Genomic DNA, 19,636 nt, shown 5'->3' with positions numbered 1-19,636 from the left:
CAGAGACTGTTGGCTTCAAACCACTCAAATGCTTATGGAACCTTCAGTTTAGAAAATGCAGTGTGTTTAAAATTGTGGAAACTGGGTGATAGGTACGTGGAAGTACATTAAATCAATGCATTGTGAGTTTGAGATTTTCCATAATAAAAAGTTCAAAAGAAAACTGAGTGGTGTGGTTTGTAAGACCTTCACATTGGTGTGGGAAGTGGATGACTTATAGTCATCTGTTTAGTCAGCTATTTTCTGTTGGCCTGCCCTGTTCCCCAAAGCCTTCTGAATAGTTACAGTCATCTCTGTTCCAAGGGCCTCAAGAAACCCTGAAATGCTAGCTTCTGTTTCTTTACATTTGACATTAATATTTTCCAGATACCGGTCCTAGGGAGTTCCCTGGCAGTCCAGTGGTTAGGACTCTTCAGTTCCACTGCAGGGGGCACGGGTTTGATCCCTCTTTGAAGAACTAAGATCCTGCATGCCATGCAGCATAGCCAAAAAACAAAAGCAAAAAACACAAGGGGTCCTAGAACCCCTTCCTGCTCCCCTTCCCCAATCCCAGCTCTCAGGACCCCTCTGGCTTCTCCAGGTAGGTGGACCATTCCTTTGCCTAGCACCACATGTTCTTCCTTCTTTCGAAACCCAGGACCTCTTAGAAACCTGTCTTCTCAGTGGTAAGATGGGGATTATCCCCAATGAATGAGTCCAGACATGGGAAACACCTACCAGTGTCTGGTAGTTAGGTATAGTCAGTAAATTTTGGCAAGTGTTTATTATGTGTGCCAGATACTAATTGTAGGAACACAGCAACAGCTATGACAAATTTCTTTGCTTAGGAATCACGTATTGGGTTCTATGGATAATAAAGTAGTAAATTGGTATGTGATGTAATGTTAGAAAGTGGCAAGTGTTGAGAATAAAGCAGAGGGAATGAAGAGTGATGGGGTCTTACACAAGATGGTTTAGGGAAGGTGACTCAGAGGAAGTGACCTTACACTAGAGATGAAATTGGAGAATGGTAGGGGAATGGTTCTGCATGGCACTCTGACTGCGTAGCATGTCTCCCCATAGGCCACGTAGGCAAGCTCATCTAAGTATTGGCAGAACGCCCTGTAATCCTCGGAACACAGAGCACAAGAGGCTACAAGGCCATTTCTCACTAACCTCCCTGTCTACCAAGGAGGCTGCCATGAGACGGTTTCTCCTCTTCCAAGGTTCTGATGAGGTATGAGGCTTTCTGTTCTTTCTCTCCCCTGATTTAAGGTTATGGAACTGCTTAGCATATGCACTAACTTCTTGGCACCACAGTGTCCTACCACTCATGCTGCAGTCATCTGGCCTCTTTTTTGTTTCTGTGTTACCCTGTACAAGGGACATGAGCTGGCATCTGTGGCTCTTCTCGCTTCTGCTATCTATGTAAGTAGCAAACATTTGAATTGAATGAGGACACATTTCCTTACCAGCCAAATATCTCAGCCTTGCCTTTTCTTGGCATCTGGAAGAGGAGAATTAGAGGCAGAAGAAAAAGCAAGCACACACAAAGGCCCTGAGGTGGGAGCTTGCTTGGTGTGTGTAAGGAAGAGCAAGAAGGTCAGTGCAGCCGTAACAGAGTGAGCAAGGGGGCAAGTGGCAGGAGGTGAGTTCTGAGAGGTGTTGGAGCCTGGTCCTGTAGGGCCGCCTTGGCCACAGGGAGGACTTTGACTTTTTCTCTGAGAGAGATGGAGCATGGGTCTGAGCAGAGCAGGGCCGTGAGCTGCCTTGGATTGTAACAGGATCCTCTGACTACTGGGAGGACAGGCTTGGGCGGAAGGAGAGCAAGGGTGGAAGCAGTGAGGAGGCCACCACAGTAGTCCAAGCCAGCAATGGTGGTGGCAGCAGTGGACGTGGAGAGGAGAGGTTAGATTCTGGATATGTTTTGAAGGTAGAACTGACAGGACTTGCTGAGAGATCAAACAAAGGGGGTGGGATGGGAGAAAGAAATTGTTATGAATCCACACTGGAGGACCTCACACAAAGTCACTTGGGAATTGGTGTTAGTGTAGTGGTTAAGAGCAAGGATTGTGGAGCCAGGTGGCCTGGGTGTAAATCCAGCTCCATCGCTTACTGACTATGCTGTCTTGGGCAGGTTATTTCATTTTTTGCCTCCATTTCCTGATCTGTGATATGTGATAATAATAATACCAACTTCAGAGGGTTGTTGTATAAAATATTTTATGCAGACGGTTTTCTGCATAAAATATTTGGAACAGTGTCTGGCACAAAGTGCTTGCTATCAGTAATATTAGTGTAGGATGAGTAGAAGTGTTTGCATGCACAGAAGAGCGTGTTCTAGATCTCAGGAACAATTTGTGCAATTTTAAATTGAGAAAGCCAGTGTAACTGGAGCATAACCAGATAAGAGTAAGAGCAACACAGGATGAAGTTGGGGAGAAGGCCTAAGTGGTCAGCTTCGCACAGCAGTTGGAAGCTGTTGTAGATTTCATGGCTGATCTACCAGTGCAGAAGATCAGAAGAGAGACAGGAGTAGAAACTGATTTGGGACTTGATATGGGGGTGGGGGTAGGGGGACATAGAGAGAGGTGGAGAGGGATGGGATGCTGTTGTCAGCACTGCTGGATGGTTACCAGGGGGGTGGTGCTTTCTGGTATCCTGGATAAGAAACTTAGTCCAGTTCTACTTCCTGCCTGCTTCCAAATGCTAGCTCTAATGTTTTCTACATCTGTGGCCATGGGCAGTAAACCCACCCAAGGGTTCACTTTCCTCATCTTCAAAGTGGGGCCAAATGTTGCACCTCATTAGGGCTGTTGTGACAGTTCTATAGGATGGATGTTGTAAGAGCTTGGTAAATGCAGGCTGTCACCAAAACCAAGCAAGAATGGCTTAATATTTGAAAAGCAACCAGATGTAGGTCAGTGTATTAACAGAAAATGGGACAAATCAATGGCTGTGCCCATGTAGCTCTATCACCTGAGATTGAGGTACCAAATCCAGGTCCTAGGCTTGCTCAGGCTGCCAGTCTGGCCCTGAATCACCACTGGGTAAAGGGAATTGAGATTGTAAGAGCAGAGTGACTCCAGTTCTAGCCCCGTAAAGTGATGTCTCCTCTGAATCAGTCACTACCTGGCCTCACCGGCTTTATCCACACATTCGTTGTCTAGAGCTTCATGTATCTGGCTGCTTTTTCATTCAGGTTCCAGCTTAACTTTTTTGGTCATTTTATTTTAAAAATTTTATTGAAATGCTGTTGATTTACAGTGTTGTGACCAGCTTAAATTTATTTCTCACTCCTTCCTCCTTCCCCCACCGCTCAGCAATGCTAACCAAAAGTGAAAAGTGAAGTTGCTCAGTCATGTCCGACTCTTTGCGACCCCATGGACTGTAGCCTACCAGGCTCCTCTGTCCATGGGATTCTCCAGGCAAGTATACTGGAGTGGGTTGCCATTTCCTTCTCTGGGAGATCTTCCTGACCCAGGGATTGAACCCAGGTCTCCAGCATTGTAGGCAGACGCTTTACCATCTGAGTCACCAGGGAACCACTAACCAAACTACTATTTTAATGATAGTAAAAACCAATTTGAAAAATGATCTTATTTATCACTTATCTTTATAGCTAGAATGGCAGCTCCACAAGAGTGGAGCCCAGTTATCTGAGTTACTGCTATCTTTCCAGTGCCTGGCACCTAGTAGGGGCTTGATAATTATTTGTTGGAAAGCTGGCTATTGCAATTTGCTGGAGGCTGCTCAAGTGGTTGGTGAGACTTTTCCCAAGTGTAGGAATCTGGTTTCTGACTCAGGCATTGGGGAGTTATCACCATTAAGCCTTTGGTGATTGTGAGAACTTTGGCTTCAGAGGCAAATATTTTCCCATCAGGAAATGGTCAAATTTAAATTATGATCTTGTGTCCCAACCCTCACTTGTCCAATTTAGGAAGAAACCTCAGGGATGAGATAAGAGAATAAGAACTCGGGGTCTACATGCCAGTTACATGTCATCTCCATGGTCTTTCTATTTCATTCTCTGGCTTTGATTCTCAGCACACTCTTCTAACCTCCCAGCCATCTAGACTTTCCCTCAAATCACGTTTCTGTTAGTTCCTGAGGATGAGGCCCAACTTCAGGTTTCATCTCAGCCTGTGTAATGAGAAGCCGGCACAACCAGTGTGGTCCAGTGCTCGCCTTTGCAGTTATAAACTCTGGGGGCCAAATAGGCAGGAGGCACATGAAGAAAGGAGTCCAAAAAATACATGGCCCCTGCTTGTTTCTGCCATTACTTAAGCTACTATTGTGATGTGGTGTTACCTTCAAGCAGCTCTGGCTTACCTGTCTTTTCTGTCCAACTGTTTTTGTTTGTTCTTTCAGCTAGGACCCTCAACTGTCACTCTGACAGTGAAATAGCCCCAGATTCTGTTAGAGTGGGTGGGACTTGTGGTCCACCCTGGACTTGAGCTTTTTTAAATGCCATGATTGTAACAAAGGTTACTCACAACCTCCAGGAGCTGCTTCTGGTGACTTGATACCCCCAGGCCCTAGATCATTCTTTTCCCACCCACTGACCTGCCTGCCATTCATGTACATAAATTCTGCCCCTTTCTCTCCAAGCTCCCAACAAACTGAAAGTGCCTTCTGTTACCAGCTTGTTCAAAACCCATTTTAAAAATTTATTTATTTATTTATGGCTGCGTTGGGTCTTCGTTGCTACACAGGTTTTCTCTAGTTGCAGCAAGTGGGGGTTACTCTCTATTTGCAGTGTGCGGGCTTCTCACTGTGGTGACTTCTCTTGTGGAGCTCAGGCTCTAGGGCATGTGGGCTCAGCAATTGTGGCACATGGGCTTATTTGCTCCACGGCACGTGGAATCTTCTCAGACCAGGGATCAAATCCATGTCCTCTGCATTGACAGGTGGATTCTTATCCACTATACCACCAGGGAAGCCCCTCAAAACCAATTTTTAATCTAGTGCATGCATGCTCAGTCACTTCAGTCGTGTCTGACTCTGCAACCCTATGGACTGTAGCCTACCAGGCTCCTCTGTCCATGGAATTTTCCAGGCAAGAATACTGGAGTGGGTTGCCATGCCCTCCTCCAGGGGATCGTCCCCACTCAGGGATTGAACTCACTCCTCCTGTGTCGCGCCCAGATTCTTTACTGCTGAGCCACCAATGAAGCCCCTTTTTATCTAGTATTAGTGTGTAAATGTTTAAAAACAAAAATTGAAAAAATGCTGAGCAGATAATGCAAGAGGTAATCAGGGTCATTCTAATTCTTGTTATTTTTGCATCAGATTTACCTCTGGCAGATGGATCTATTTATTGGGGAAAGTTTTTTAAAACAACTAACAGTAGTCAACATTTAGTGGATATATTCTCTGTTCCAGATGCTTGTCTAAGCTTTACAAATATTAACTCATTTAGTCCTCTCACTAACTCTATGAGGCAGTTTTTATTTTCAGATAAGGAGACTGAGTCACAAAGAGGTTAAGCCCAAGACCACATAGTTGTCAGAGACTGTGGCAGTGGCCAGGTTGTAATGCCTTCTGAAAATTACTGTACTACTTCCTGGAATGACAGCAAATGTTCTCACAACAGGTGTCCTTATAGACATGTTTTACACATAAATAGCTAATTTATATTTATAAGGACCCTGCCATTAGGTTGTTTTATCTAGTATCACAAATGAAGTTCTAAAATAATTTTTGAAATTTTAACATGAATTGTAAAAAAACAAGAACAAAACAATTCTGGCAGGGAGACAGTAGATCTCCATGCTATTCCTGCCTCTCCTGTGATTTCTTCCCACAGCGTTTCTACAGAAGCTGAATGGTGGGACGAAGGTGTGGAGTTCTGTCCAGGGAGGGTCAAGGAGAATAGAAAGGCATTGGTTGTATCATTCTTTATGGCAAAAAAAAAAGAACTGGCAATTACAGTTGTTCATCAGGGGTGTCTGTGGGGGATGGGTTCCAGGACCTGCCATGGATAATAAAATCCATAGATGCTCAAGTCCCATAATTGGTCCTCTGTATCCACAGTTATGCATCTATGGATTCAACCAAGCATAGATGATGTAATACTGTAATATTTCTTGAAAAAAAAAACCCACATATAAGTGGGTCCACACAGTTCAAACCTGTGTTGTTCAAGGGCCAACTGTAAACCTGGCCACAAATAGTGGTCTGGTGCAACAAAATGTCACCCTTGGGCTTTGGGTTTCCTCGGCTGTAAAATAGGGATAGTAAAGGGACCCACAACATTCAGTTATTAGGATTAAGTGGATTAATACATATAAATCACCTTAAACAGTATCTAGCATGTTGTCCAATAAATGTTAGTGGTTACATGTTTATGCAGCAAAATAGTTTATTCTTTAGCAATCATGAAACAAAATGGTGTTCAACATCCTGAAAAGACCACCCATAGCTTAGTTACATGGACAAGGGAGGTTGTTAGAACACAAAGGGCAATACGTTTTTGGCTCTGTTTCATTTAAGGTTGCTTTAAAAAATACTGTTCAGATTATTCTATTATATAAATAGTGTGAAAATAACACTTTTTATAACAAACAATAATCTGAACAACATTTTTGAGAACTGTATCAGTTAAGATCTGTTAAGCCCTTACATATGCTTGCTCCTTGGAAGAAAAGCTATGACAAACCTAGACAGCATATTAAATAGCAGAGACATTACTTTGCATACAAAGGTCCGTCTAGTCAAAGCTATGGTTTTTTCCAGTAGTCATGTGTGGATGTGAGAGTTGGACCATAAAGAAGACTGAGCGCCAAAGAATTGGTGCTTTTGAACTGTGGTGTTGCAGAAGACTCTTGAAAGTCCCCTGGACTGCGAGGAGATCAAACCAGTCAACCCTAAAGGAAATCAACCCTGAATATTCATTGGAAGGACTGATGGGGAAGCTGAAGCTCCAGTACTTTGGCCACCTGGTGCGATGAGCCAACTCATTAGAAAAGAGGCCAATGCTGGGAGAGATTGAAGGCAGGAGGAGAAGCAGAGGACAGAGGACGAGATGGTTGGATGGCATCACTGACTCAATGGACATGAGCTTGAGCAAGCTCTAGGAGATGGCGAAGGACAGGGAAGCCTGAAGTGCTGCAGTCCATAGAGTTGCAAAGAGTTGGACACGACTGAGCGATTGAACAACAACAGGAAGCTACTAAACATTGTAGTCCAACTCCATACACTGTACAACCTGATCACATTAAGATGAATATAGATGCAACTTCCTGTTGGAGTTGAAATAAGGATGATTCAGGTGGCCTCCTGGGATCCAAACCCCAAAGCTTGTAGTACATAATCATGTCTCCCATCTCTAGAGACGCCCAGACCAAGCTTCCTGGGAGTATCCAAGCCTACCCCGCCACTCCATCACAGACACACAGAAAGTACTCTTCTTACTCTGGGCATGTCTGAAGGCCCATCAGTCACCTAAGAATTGGAGAACTTTCAGGGGCCTCTGCATGGGTGACTATTTTTTATTCTGCACTTCTAATCTTGCTTGGTGAAGATTTTACTGCTGAAAAGCAGCTTATGCCACTCTTTTCAAAAGAAAGTCTTTTTTAAAAGTAGTATTTCTGATTTTTAGTGGATAATTGGCATACTTGCCCTGCCCCGGTCCTCCCTGGACGTTGTTCTTGTGTACCTAAATGCCATTAGGGACTGGGGGTGAATAGACCTTAAAAGGGCGGAGCCTCCATCCTTGTGCCAAAAGTGCCTGTTCCTTAATGCGCCTGCGTGGTTTCTCCCACGCCCTGGGGAGGATTCCTATCGACTTGCTCCGCGCTCAGCGGCTCTTCCTGGCAGCAGGCGGCCATCTTGCTGGAGCCTGTGAGAGAGAGAGAGAGAGAGAGAGAGAGGAGAGAAGGGTGACACTGGTTTCAGGGCCGCCCCGGGAGCCTCAAGAGCGGGAGGCAGCCCCGGAGGTGGTCCCTGATCCCGGGTCCTGCTCTTGGACCCTGGAACGGAATGCGTGGGGTGGGAGGGGGCAAGATGGTTGGGGATTGCCGACAAGGATTACTAGGTGGGGGAGGGGCGTTGCTATGGTGACCGGGAAGGGTGGGGTCAGATCTGAATCGCCGCTATGAGTCACCCGGGCGCTGCCTGGGAAGGGCAGGACTGGGGTGGTGACCATGTTAACAGCCGGGTGGGATTTCGAGACGTCGTGGACTGGAGGGACTCTGTGTCTATGGCAACGATCGCCTGGCGGAAGGGGCGGAACTAGATCTCTTCACTTGAGACGCTGACATTCCAGGCCCTTGTCCTGCAGGCTCCCGCGGGCGGACACGCCGGAAGAGGAGGCCAGGGAATGGCCGCGGTGTGGCAGCAGGTCTTAGCAGTAGACGCGAGGTGAGGCGTGGGGTCGGAGCTCGTGGGAGCGGAAGTTACTGTGGTGCATGCGCAGTGGCAATAAATGAGGCTGGGCAGAGAACTTGCCTTTTGCGGCTGAGTGGGCTTGCCGGAGGTGAGCATGTGCAGTAGTAGCGTGCGGGGCTTGCCCGCCGAGAGAATGACTGGCCAGAGAGGGTCGTTAAAGAGCATGCTAGGAGAATGCAGTCACATGTGGGCATGCGCAGAGCGTCTGGTATTAGAGCCTTGGGAGGGGTTGATAGAGCCCAGGCTGGTGACATCCTGTTCCCACTTTTGCCTCCAGACTTCTCTTACCACCGTCATTTCCCCAGTCTGACCCAGTCGCCATCCCATACTGACCCCCACCATTGCCCACACTAACTCCTACACCATGTCAGATTGGCCTCTACCATTGTCTACACTGACTCGGTCACCCCATACCACTTCCAGCAAAATTGCAGACTGCCTCCATTGTACCCACACGGACCTTCTTGCCATGCCCATTACTATTGTGGACTCACCCTCATTTACAGCACCAGAGAGACCCCCATCACCACTTCTGACCACTTGCCATCCTGACACACACCTCATTCTTCTTCCCTATCCCTTGAGTTGATTGACTCCCTCTGTCCTGTGCCTGCTGCCCGCCTTGCCTCCTGCCATCGCAGGTACAACGCGTACCGCACACCAACGTTTCCACAGTTTCGGACGCAATATATCCGACGGCGCAGCCAGCTACTGCGAGAGAATGCCAAAGCTGGGCACCCTCCAGCATTGCGTCGGCAGTACCTGAGGCTGCGTGGGCAGCTGCTGGGCCAGCGTTACGGGCCCCTCTCTGAGCCAGGCAGTGCTCGTGCCTATAGCAACAGCATCGTCCGCAGCAGCCGCACTACCCTTGACCGCATGGAGGTGAGCTCCTCCCCATGCACCTGCTGTGTTTACTACCTGCCTCCATATTTATTCATTCAACAGACTTGTCAAGCACCTGCTATGTGCCAGGCACTGTTCTAGGCTCTTAGGATGAGCAGGAGGCAAAAAGAGATAATGTGTGATATAAATCAACAAATACAAATAAGATAAATAGGTTGATTAACAGGCAATAAATGAGATAAATAGGTCAATAAACGTAGCAAAGCAGGTAAACAAGTGAATAACTACCACGGCTTGTAGTGAGGAGTGCTAATGTGGAAAAATAAAGCAGACTTGGGGAATGAAACGGGACTGGTGTGGGGGACAGAAAAAAAGCTGTTTCTAATGGAGATGATTAGGGAAGGCCTCTCTGAGGAGGTGACAATTGAGCTGAGACTTGAATGAGGCAAGAGACTAAATCAAGTGGTTTTCTGGTGGAAAAGTATTCATTCTTTGTTCAAAGAACATTTGTTGAATATCTGCTGAGCGGGGCAAGAGCAAGGGAACTAATGCAGAGGCCACCACAGTAGTGCCAGCAGTGGTGGCTGTGGAAGGGGTGAGAAGGAATCTGGTTCTGGCATATGGGGTCTTAGTTCTCCAACCAGGGATTGAACCCACGCCCTCACAGTGGAAGTGTGGTCTTAACCACTGGACCGCCAGGAAGTTCCCATGGTTCTGGATATATTTTGAAGATTCTAGATCTTATAGGTTCTTGAGGGCTGTTTGCAAGGTGTGCCCACTCTGACCCTCTGTTGCCAGGACTTTGAAGATGATCCTCGGGCCCTGGGGGCCCGTGGGCACCGCCGCTCTGTCAGCCGAGGCTCCTACCAACTGCAAGCACAGATGAACCGTGCTGTCTATGAGGACAGGTATGCACCAGGGGCAGCTGAAAGAAGAGGTTTGTGAGGAGGGGAGGGGCCATGGGAAAATGAAAGGCCACACGCTAGTACCTCCCTTCTCTTACTCCTCACTCCTACTGGGGCCTAGGCCCCCAGGCAGCGTGGTGCCCACCTCAGCGGCAGAAGCAAGTCGAGCCATGGCTGGGGACACATCGTTGAGCGAGAACTATGCCTTTGCGGGCATGTACCATGTTTTTGACCAGCACGTGGATGAGGCAGGTGAGCCAGTGGATGGCGGGTCCCATCACCATGCATTTGCCCAAACTGACAGCAACCCAGTGCCTCCTTTTCTGGAATGCAGAGTCTTGGGTCCACCTCTGATGGGGCAGTTCCCATACATCAAACTTTTCACAAACCTAAAAGCCCTCTGCAAAGTGATCTGCAAAGCCTTGGTTACTTTATCTACCATAAAAGAACTGAGCAGCTTAAAAGAGCACTTGGCTTCTGGCGTCGTGAGTCACTTGAAGGAGCTTAAAGCTTCTGCTGCAGAGAAATCCCCTTGCAAAGGGCAGAGTGGGTTGCAAACTGCCAAGACCTTGGTAATTAGAAAGTGCTAACTGAGATGTGGAAGCCATTTCACACTACAGAAGTCATTTACAGTCCATAAGGTACCTGCCAAGATTTAGGGAGTTTTTGGCAGAGGGCCTTCCAGGTTCCAGCTCTCTTTCTCAGCCAAGGAAAGCCCTTTGCTGAGGCCACTGTGCCTGGTGGAGTGGATCCTGGCCCCCAGCTCACAGGTCAGAAGCTTCCATAAATGAAAGCACTCGGTGAGCATGCTGACTCTCCCAAATGGCTCCTTGGCCTTGCAGTCCCCAGGGTGCGCTTCGCCAATGATGACCGGCACCGCCTGGCCTGTTGCTCACTTGATGGCAGCATCTCACTGTGCCAGCTGGTACCTGCCCCGCCCACCGTGCTCCGAGTGCTGCGGGGCCACACCCGCGGGGTCTCCGACTTTGCCTGGTCTCTCTCCAATGACATCCTTGTGTCCACCTCCCTTGATGCCACCATGCGCATCTGGGCCTCTGAGGATGGCCGCTGCATCCGGGAGATCCCTGACCCTGACGGCGCTGAACTGCTCTGCTGCACCTTCCAGCCGGTCAACAACAACCTTACCGTGGTCAGGCTCCAGGGCGCCCCCTCGCCAAGGGAGGGATGCCAAGCCGGGAGGGCGTGTCTCAGGGAATGGGGATAAGGAGTCCCCTCTAGTCCATCACCTCCATCCTCCTTTGGCCAGATTCAGAGGGAAACAAGGCAGGACTGGGGTCTCAGTTCTTGGACTGGAGTGGGCTCACTGTGGGGATGGGGCAGTCTGTGGGTAGGGTCATGGCCCCATCAGCAGTAGTCCTACCATTTGCCAGCTGCAGGGGTTGCTGGCTGGGGAGCAAGGTTACTGGTTGGAAACCTTGTCCCAGTGGCAGCTCTTTGGTGGTCTGACCTGGATGGAGAGTCAGAGGGCAGGGGAAGGAAATGAAAAGTCTGGCCAGCCCTGAGCAGGGAGTAGGGGGAGTTGGCCCCGTGAGCCTGTGCTCTGGGATCTTCTGTCCTAGACTAGTCGAAAACTCCAAGAAAGACCAGACAGTTCCCTTTAGTTCTGGGAGCAGCTGTCTGTTTTGGTCAAATTGCAAGAGGGACCAGCTGGGGAGGATTACCAGCCTGGGTCACTTTGCAGTCTATCGACCCACCCTCCTATAATGAGAGCGCATAAGGGATCAGCCAGTTCCATCAACTGCAGCCTCAAGGAAGGAGGACTAGCTGGGAGCAGGGTGATGGTATGTGGGTTTCACCCACAGGTGGGGAATGCCAAGCACAATGTGCACGTCATGAACATCTCCACGGGCAAGAAAGTGAAGGGTGGTTCCAGCAAGCTGACGGGCCGCGTCCTCGCTCTGTCCTTTGATGCCCCTGGCCGACTTCTCTGGGCGGGTGATGACCGTGGCAGTGTTTTCTCCTTCCTCTTTGACATGGCCACAGGTAGGCAGGCACCCGGGCTTTCCTGGTGGCTCAGTGGTAAAGAATCCTACAATGTAGGAGCTGCAGGAAACACAGGTTCCATCCCTGGGTTGGGAAGAGCCCCTGGAGGAGGGCATGGCAACCCACTCTAGTATTCTTGCTTGGAGAATCCCATGGACAGAGGAGCCTGGCAGGATCAGCCCATAGGGTCGCAAAGAGTTGGACACAGCTGAAGCAACTTAGCACACACAGGCAGGCCGCTGACCTGCATCTGGGTGCTTGTACTCCCACCCTCCTGGTGCACAGCCCTAGCACTCACCTCTGCCTCCTCTCTGCTGCCACAGGGAAGCTGACCAAAGCCAAGCGTCTGGTGGTGCACGAGGGCAGCCCCGTGACCAGCATCTCTGCCCGCTCCTGGGTCAGCCGTGAGGCCCGGGACCCCTCACTACTCATCAATGCTTGCCTCAACAAGCTGCTGCTCTACAGGTGGGTCTCCTTTCTGTGCCACCTGGAGGTGGGGAGCCTGGCCCCTCTGTCAGACTGGCATGAGAGCCTTCTCTTCCCAGCAGACTGAGCTGTGGAGGGTGGAGATTAACTTCCTTGAGGGTGGAGATCTGGTCTCCTAATAATATGATAATAGCAACGTCAATAGGAGCTGTAATGCAATAGGAGAAGTAATAGTAATAGTAGTAGCTAGCATGTTCATAGCAATTACTGGGGCCAGGCTGTGTTCAAAGCACATTACACATATCACCTCATTTAATCCTCACAAAAACCCTATGAGGTGGGTGCTATTATCATATCTATTTTATAGATGAGCAAACTGAGCCATAAAATGGATTAGAGCCCCCTTAGAGCTTCCCAGGTGATGCTAGTGGTAAAGAACCCACCTGCCAGTACAGGAGATGTAAGAAACGTTGGTTCGATCCCTGGGTTGGGAAGACCCCCCCTGGAGGAGGGCCTGGCAACCCACTCTAGTATTCTTGCCTGGAGAATCCCATGGACAGAGGAGCCTGGCAGGCTACCATTCATGGGGTCACAAAGAGTTGGACACGACTGAAGTGACTTAGCATGCCCTTAGAGCAGTGGCATGCTTTCTTTCCTTCCTTTTTTTTTTTTTTTCTTTTTGAAGCAGGGAGTTTTACTATCTCCACACAGTTATGTCACCTAAATGCAGTTCTCAGCCTGGGCTATATGCCAGAAAGCTTTCCTTACCAAACTGCTGTGGAAATGCCCCAGACTTCCTGGAGTAGTTCGGGTTCATTCCTTTGAATGGCCATATGGTGTTCCACAGTGCAGGGGTCCTGTAGTTTGGTCAGCCATTTCCTCTCTTTGTGCGTGTCCTAATTCCAGGATCTCTTAGGGATCCTTAGAGAAAGGAACTAGTGAGTTAAACAGAAGAGGTTCCCCACATATATCAACAGATACAGCTTCCAAACGGTCACTACTGCACTCTAGCCCATGCTTTATACGTTTATGCAGTGGTCTCAAAACTGGATTTCATGAACCTTGAAAGGAGTTTGGGTGTGGGGGTTGGGGACACAGGCTAGCCCACCATTTGTCTCCCCCGGTGCTGATGCTGCCCCCCTGACCCACTCTTCTCCTCCTCTCAGAGTGGTGGACAATGAGGGGACCCTGCAGCTGAAGAGAAGCTTCCCCATTGAGCAGAGCTCACACCCTGTGCGCAGTATCTTCTGCCCTCTCATGTCCTTCCGCCAGGGGGCCTGTGTGGGTGAGTCCCATGGGATTGGGGTGTCTGGGTGGCCAGGGAGGATTGGGGACCAGGGGTGGTGCTGTTCTGGCTCAAATATCAGGATACCCCAATGCCCTGACTTCCTGGGCTTCAGAAACTCCAAGCAACCTCACACTTTGAACACAGACCCCCAAACACCCCAGAAACCTCATAGCCTGAGACACAGACCCCTCCTCACCCCCACCAACAAAGAACACAGAGACCTCACACTCTGGACACAGAACCAACACAGCTAGGTGACCTCCCATCTAGGGCTGGTATACTCCAGGGCCCCTAGCCCTGGGACTTCACACCTTGGACATAAATCCATCAACACCTCAGACACCTCAGAGACTCCACATGCAGGGCACCCCACTGCCTCCTGCAACACCTCCTGATGGTCTTTCCTCTCATCTGGGCAGTGACTGGCAGTGAGGACATGTGCGTGCATTTCTTTGACGTGGAGCGGGCAGCCAAGGCCGCCGTCAACAAGCTGCAGGGCCACAGTGCGCCCGTGCTGGATGTCAGCTTTAACTGTGATGAGAGCCTGCTGGCTTCAAGCGACGCTAGTGGCATGGTTATCGTCTGGAGGCGGGAGCAAAAGTAGGAGACTTCCAGCCTTGCTACCGTTCACCTTCCCACCCACCTCCTGCCCCAGTCTTGTATTTGTAAATAAAGTTCCTGTGGTTGTGCTGATGGCTGACTTCCAGTTCTGCAAGGGGCGAGATGGGGGATAGGGCAGCTCTAGGACCCAAGATGGGGTGAGGTTCACCTCCTCATTCATGCCTTCATACATTGATTCATTCATTCATTCAACAACCATTTATGAACATCTGCCATGTCAGAGGCACTACTTCACTTGTTTTACACAGTGATGCATTGGACGGACATTATCAAGCACCTACTGTATGCCAGTAACTGTTCTAGGCACTGAGGGTACAGCTGTGACCTAAACTGACAAAAATCGTTGCCCTTGTGAGGCTTACATTCCAGTGGAGTCAGGTAGATGATAAACAAAAATATATAATGGGTCAGCTAAAGTTGAGTGTTGTGAGAAGAAAGGATAGGGGATAGAGTTGCAAGAGGGTGGGGAGGATTAGGCTCTTTTTGGTATCATGATCACAGATGTTCCTGACCATGTAAAATTTATCTTTTATGTATTTTATAAAATAATTTTATTTATTTTTGGCTATTCTGGGTCTTCGTTGCTGTGTGGGCTTTTCTCTAGTTGCGGTGAGCAGGAGCTACTCTTCATTGCAGTGTGCAGACTTCTCATTGATGTGGTTTCTCTTGTGGCACAGTCTTCAGTATTTGTAGCACATGGGCTCAGTAGTGGTGGCTCCCGGGCTCTAGAGCACTGGATCAATAGTTGTGGCCCATGGGCTTAGTTTCTCCATGGCATGTGGGATCTTCCTGGACCAGGGATCGAACCAGTGTCTCCTACATTGACAGGCAGAATCTTGACCCCTGAGCCACCAGGGAAACCCTTATTTATTTTTTTAGATTTTATATTATATTGGAGTATGGTTGATGTACAATGTTGTGTTAGTTTTAGGTGTACAGCAGAGTGATTCAATTATATATATACATGTATCTATTCTTTTTCAGATTCTTTTTCCATAAGGTTGTGACAGAATGTTGAACCAAGTTCCCTGTGCTGTACAGTAGGTCTTTGTTGGTTATCTGTTTTATGTATAGAAGTATATGTATGTTAATTCCAAACTCCTAATTTATTAATATTCCTTCTTCCCACCTTTTCTTTTGGTAACCATAAGTTTCTTTTCCAAGTCTATGAGTCTGTTTCTATTTTGTTAATAAATTCATTTGTGTTCTTTTTAGATCCTGCAAATAAGAGATATCATATGATATTTATCTTTCTCTGTCTGACTTCACCTAGTGTGATAATCTCTAGCTCTATCCATGTTGCTGTAGATGGCATTATTTCATTCTTTTTTATGGTTGAGTAATATTGCATTGTATATATGTACCACATCTTTTTTTTAAAGATTTACTTTATTTTTTGGCTATGGGGGTCTTCATTGCTGCAGACTGGCTTTCTTTAGTTGGAGCAAGCGGGGGTTACTCTTTGTTGTGGTGTGCAGGCTTCTCATTGTGGTGGCTTCTGTCTTGTTGCAGAGCATGGGCTCTAGGTACCTGGGCTTCTGTAGTTGCAGCATGTGAGCTCAGTAATTGTGGCTCATGGGCTCTAGAGTGTGGGCTTGGTAGTTGTGGCATAAGGGCTCAGTTACTCTGTGGCATGTGGGATCTTCCCTGAGCAGGGATTGAACTGGTGTCTCTGCATTGCAGGGTGAACTGTTAACCACTGGACCACCAGGGAAACTCTGTGTATCACATCTTTACCCATTCCTCTGTTGATGGACATTTAGATTGCTTCCATGTCTTGGCTATTGTACATAGTGCTACAATGAACACTGGCGTGCATGTATCTTTTCAAATTATGTTTTTCTCAGGACATATGCCCAGGAGTGGGATTGCTGGACCATATGGTAGCTCTATTTTTAGTTTTTTAAGGAACCTCCATACTGTTCTCCATAGTGGTTGTACCAAATTACATTCCCACCAACAGTGTAGGGGGGTTTCTCTTTTTGCCACATCCTCTCCACCATTTATTGTTTGTAGAATTTTGATAATAGCCATTCTGACCAGTGAGCGATACCTCATTGTAGTTTTGAATTGCATTTCACTAATAATTAGTGATGTTCAGCATCTTTTCTTGTGCTTTTTTGGCCATCTGTATGTCTTTTTTGGGGAAATGTCTATTTAGATCATCTGCTCATTTTTGCCTGTTTGTTTTTTGTTTGGCGGCACCACACAGTATGCTAGATCTTAGTTCTTTAACCAGGGATTGAACCCATGCCCCCTGCAAGAGAAGTGTGGAACCACTGGACCCCCAGGGAGATCCCAAGGGTTGTTTGTTGTTTTGATATTGAGCCACATGAACTGTTTGTATATTTTGGAGATGAATCCTTTGTTGGTCACATCATTTGCAAATATTTTCTCCCATTCTGTGGGAGAAAATTGTCTTTTTTGGTTTGTTTATGGTTTTCTTTGCTGTGCAAAAAGCCTTTAAGTTTAATTAGGTCCCATTTGTTTATTTTTATTTTCATTACTCTAGGAGGTGAATCCAAAAAGATATTGCTGCAATTCATGTCAAAGAGTGTTTTGCCTATGTTTTCCTTTAAGAGTTTTATAGTATCTGGTCTTACATTTAGGTTTATAATCCATTTTTAATTTATTTTTGTATATGGTTTCAGGGGATGTTCTAATTTCATCCTTTTACATGTAGCTGACCAGTTTTCCCAGCAGCACTTACTGAAGAGACTGTCTTTTCTCCATTGTCTATTCTTGCCTCCTTTGTCATGGATTAATTGACCATAGGCATGTAAGTTTATTTCTAGACATTCTGTCCTGTTCCATTGATCTATAGTTCTGTTTTTTTGTGCCAGTACCATAATGTTTTGATTACTGTAGCCTTGTAGTGTAGTTTGAAGTCAGGAGCCTAATTCAGCTCCATTTTTCTTTCTTAAGATTGCTTTGGCTATCTTGGGTCTCTGTGCATGCTCAGTTGCTTCAGTTGTGTCCAACTCTTTGCAACCCTATGGACTGTAGTCCTCCAGGCTCTTCTGTCCGTGGGATTCTCCAGGCAAGAATACTGGAGTTGGCTGCCATGCCTTCCTCCAGGGGATCTTACCAATCCAGGGATTGAACCCTCATCTCCTGCGTCTCCTGTATTGCAGGTGGATTCTTTACCCACTGAGCCGCCTGGGAAGCCTGGAGTCTCTGACAGTGTGAAATTTATACAAATACCTGAATGAAGTGAGAGAGCCACTGTGTGTGAGGGAGAAGAATATTATAGGTTTAGAAAAGGCAGTGCAAATGTGCCAAGGCTGGAGTGTGCCAGAAGGACCATCATAGAGGCCAGTATAGCTGGATCAAGGTTTGGTAGGAGATAAGGTTGGACAGGTCCAATGCTGGAGGGCTTTAGGAGCCACTGTGAAGACTTGAACTTTTTTGTTGAGTGAGGGGTGAGTTCCCAGAAGATTTTGAGCACAGTAGGGGAATGGTCTGACTTCATTATGAGAGGATCCCCCTGGGCACTGTGGAGAAAACAGACTGAAGGAGGGGAGCAGGAGCAGGGGGGCCAGTCAGAAGACCCTGCATTAGTTGAGGCAAGCAGTGATGGGGTGGCAGCAGCAGAGGGGCTAAGGTAGGGAATGTTGGCTTCTACCACAGAGGTTTCATCCTATTATTAGTCTGCAGGACTCCGCCTGCTCCTCAGAGAGGGTGAGGTTCCTAGGCTCCCCCCACCTTTGGGGCAGCCACTCCATGAGCCCCATACCTGTTGTTGCATTGGTTGTTTTCTGCAAGTAGGGAGCAGAGGTGTTGAGAGCGCCAAGGCAGTGCAGAGCAACCATGGACCCCAAGGCTGAGGTGATGGCTCCTGTTGTGGGAGGAAGGGGATGAGTAATCTCTCTTCACCTCAGAGAAACCCCAAGCCACCCCCACCTCCTCCCAAGCCCACCCAGGGCCCAAATTCAGGACCTGGAATAGCTCAGAGACCACAGAGTAATGTTCAGTATTTGAGAGGAGCCCTGAGTGTATTCTTGCCTGGAAAATTCCATGGACAGAGGAGTTTGGCAGGCAGGCTACGGTCCATATGGTCACAAAGAGTTGGACATGACTGAGCTACTGAGCACTGAATGAGGAGAGAAACTTTGGGGTATAGGCAGGGAGACAGATAACCCAAATCCCTTGTCAATGACCTGAGTCACCCGGAAAATGTCAAAGTTCCGTAATATCAAGGAGGCTCTTGCTCCACTTGCTGCCTTCCCACTAGCTTCATAGGCTGCTGGCTCCAGATGCATCAATGGGAAGTGTAGCTACCACCTTGAGACCTCAGGCTCAGTCCACAGAGTCACAGAGACCCCAGCCTGGCCCAACATAGTTGAGCTGCTGAACTAACACCAGCAGTCCTGTTGATGGAGGAAAGTAACCTCTTGTTCATCCAAGCCACTGTTACCGGACAGTGTGGTTACTTGCAGCCAGAAGCATTTGTACCTGCTAGTTCCATCTGACAGACCTTAAGGTAAATGATGATGAGATAGTGGTGATAGTCCAGAGAGCTGGACTGTTCACAGAATCAGTGATTTGCTAGAAGGATTCTCAGTCTTAGCATATGGTTGTATGCACGGCTATGATTTTTACAGCAAAAAGATACAGAGCACAATCAGCAAAGGGAAATGGCACACAGGGGTCAAATCCAGAGGAGACGAGGCACAAGCCTCCAAGGTGTCTTTCAGCAAAGCCTCACAGGACACCCTTAATTCCCTCAGGTGTGATAGCACATGTGAAACATTGTCAACCAGGGAAGCATCCATGGTTTCTACTGGGGGCTGGTCACATAGGTACCCTCTTGCCTAGCACATACCCAACTTCCAGACTCCCTGAAAGAATACCTATTTAGCATAAACCGCAGTGCTTGGGTGAACAGTTCAGGCACATCAAGTCACTCTTATCAGTTAAGAGAGTGGTGGAAATTTCCCAGAAGTTTCCAGATGCCAGCCAAGGACCCCTATTGAAGCAGGCTTTTCCAGGCCTGCTGCTAACTCTTTCCTGCATAGTACGGAGCACCAATAATATGCTCAGATTCAACTAAGATTAGTCAACCTCAACATCATTTGGGGGAACCTCATTTTCCTCCAACACCTTCATTTCTTCACATTTTTCATGTTCTTTATTACATCTGGATTCAAGATGACTGATCATAGATATTATACATGAC

At 47.8% G+C, this 19,636-nt stretch overlaps 1 protein-coding gene across 10 annotated transcripts; it reads left to right on the top strand.

The window, feature by feature from the left end:
* The first annotated feature begins 7,706 nt into the window (after nucleotides 1-7,706).
* WDR13 (WD repeat domain 13) lies at nucleotides 7,707-14,529 on the top strand. 10 transcript variants are annotated; one of them, XM_043896551.1, is made up of 10 exons: nucleotides 7,707-7,824; nucleotides 8,264-8,343; nucleotides 9,046-9,252; nucleotides 10,012-10,121; nucleotides 10,240-10,370; nucleotides 10,961-11,268; nucleotides 11,942-12,122; nucleotides 12,446-12,587; nucleotides 13,715-13,833; nucleotides 14,256-14,529. In XM_043896551.1, the coding sequence occupies exons 1-10, from the start codon at nucleotides 7,722-7,724 to the stop codon at nucleotides 14,438-14,440; spliced, it is 1,566 nt and encodes a 521-aa protein (XP_043752486.1). In that variant the 5' UTR covers nucleotides 7,707-7,721; the 3' UTR covers nucleotides 14,441-14,529. The 10 variants fall into 10 exon arrangements, with proteins under 10 accessions (XP_043752486.1, XP_043752484.1, XP_043752490.1 ...); XM_043896549.1 differs by having other exon boundaries at nucleotides 8,956-9,252; XM_043896553.1 differs by having other exon boundaries at nucleotides 7,731-7,824; nucleotides 9,012-9,252.
* The last annotated feature ends 5,107 nt before the right edge of the window (nucleotides 14,530-19,636 follow it).

Source organism: Cervus elaphus, chromosome X (assembly GCF_910594005.1).
Source record: "Cervus elaphus chromosome X, mCerEla1.1, whole genome shotgun sequence".
In the NCBI taxonomy this organism is placed as follows: Eukaryota; Metazoa; Chordata; class Mammalia; order Artiodactyla; family Cervidae; genus Cervus; species Cervus elaphus.
Note: the sequence above shows the minus strand (reverse complement) of the source record. Positions and strands in the feature narration are given on the sequence as shown.

What these genes read in the sequence shown, in the direction of transcription:
- WDR13 (XM_043896549.1), top strand. Translation starts at nt 7,722, where the DNA reads ATGCGCCTGCGTGGTTTCTCCCACGCCCTGGGGAGGATTCCTATCGAC. An exon ending in CTACCCTTGACCGCATGGAG is followed by an intron (nt 9,253 to 10,011) that starts GTGAGCTCCTCC and finishes CTCTGTTGCCAG; the next exon opens with GACTTTGAAGATGATCCTCG. An exon ending in CCAGCACGTGGATGAGGCAG is followed by an intron (nt 10,371 to 10,960) that starts GTGAGCCAGTGG and finishes TTGGCCTTGCAG; the next exon opens with TCCCCAGGGTGCGCTTCGCC.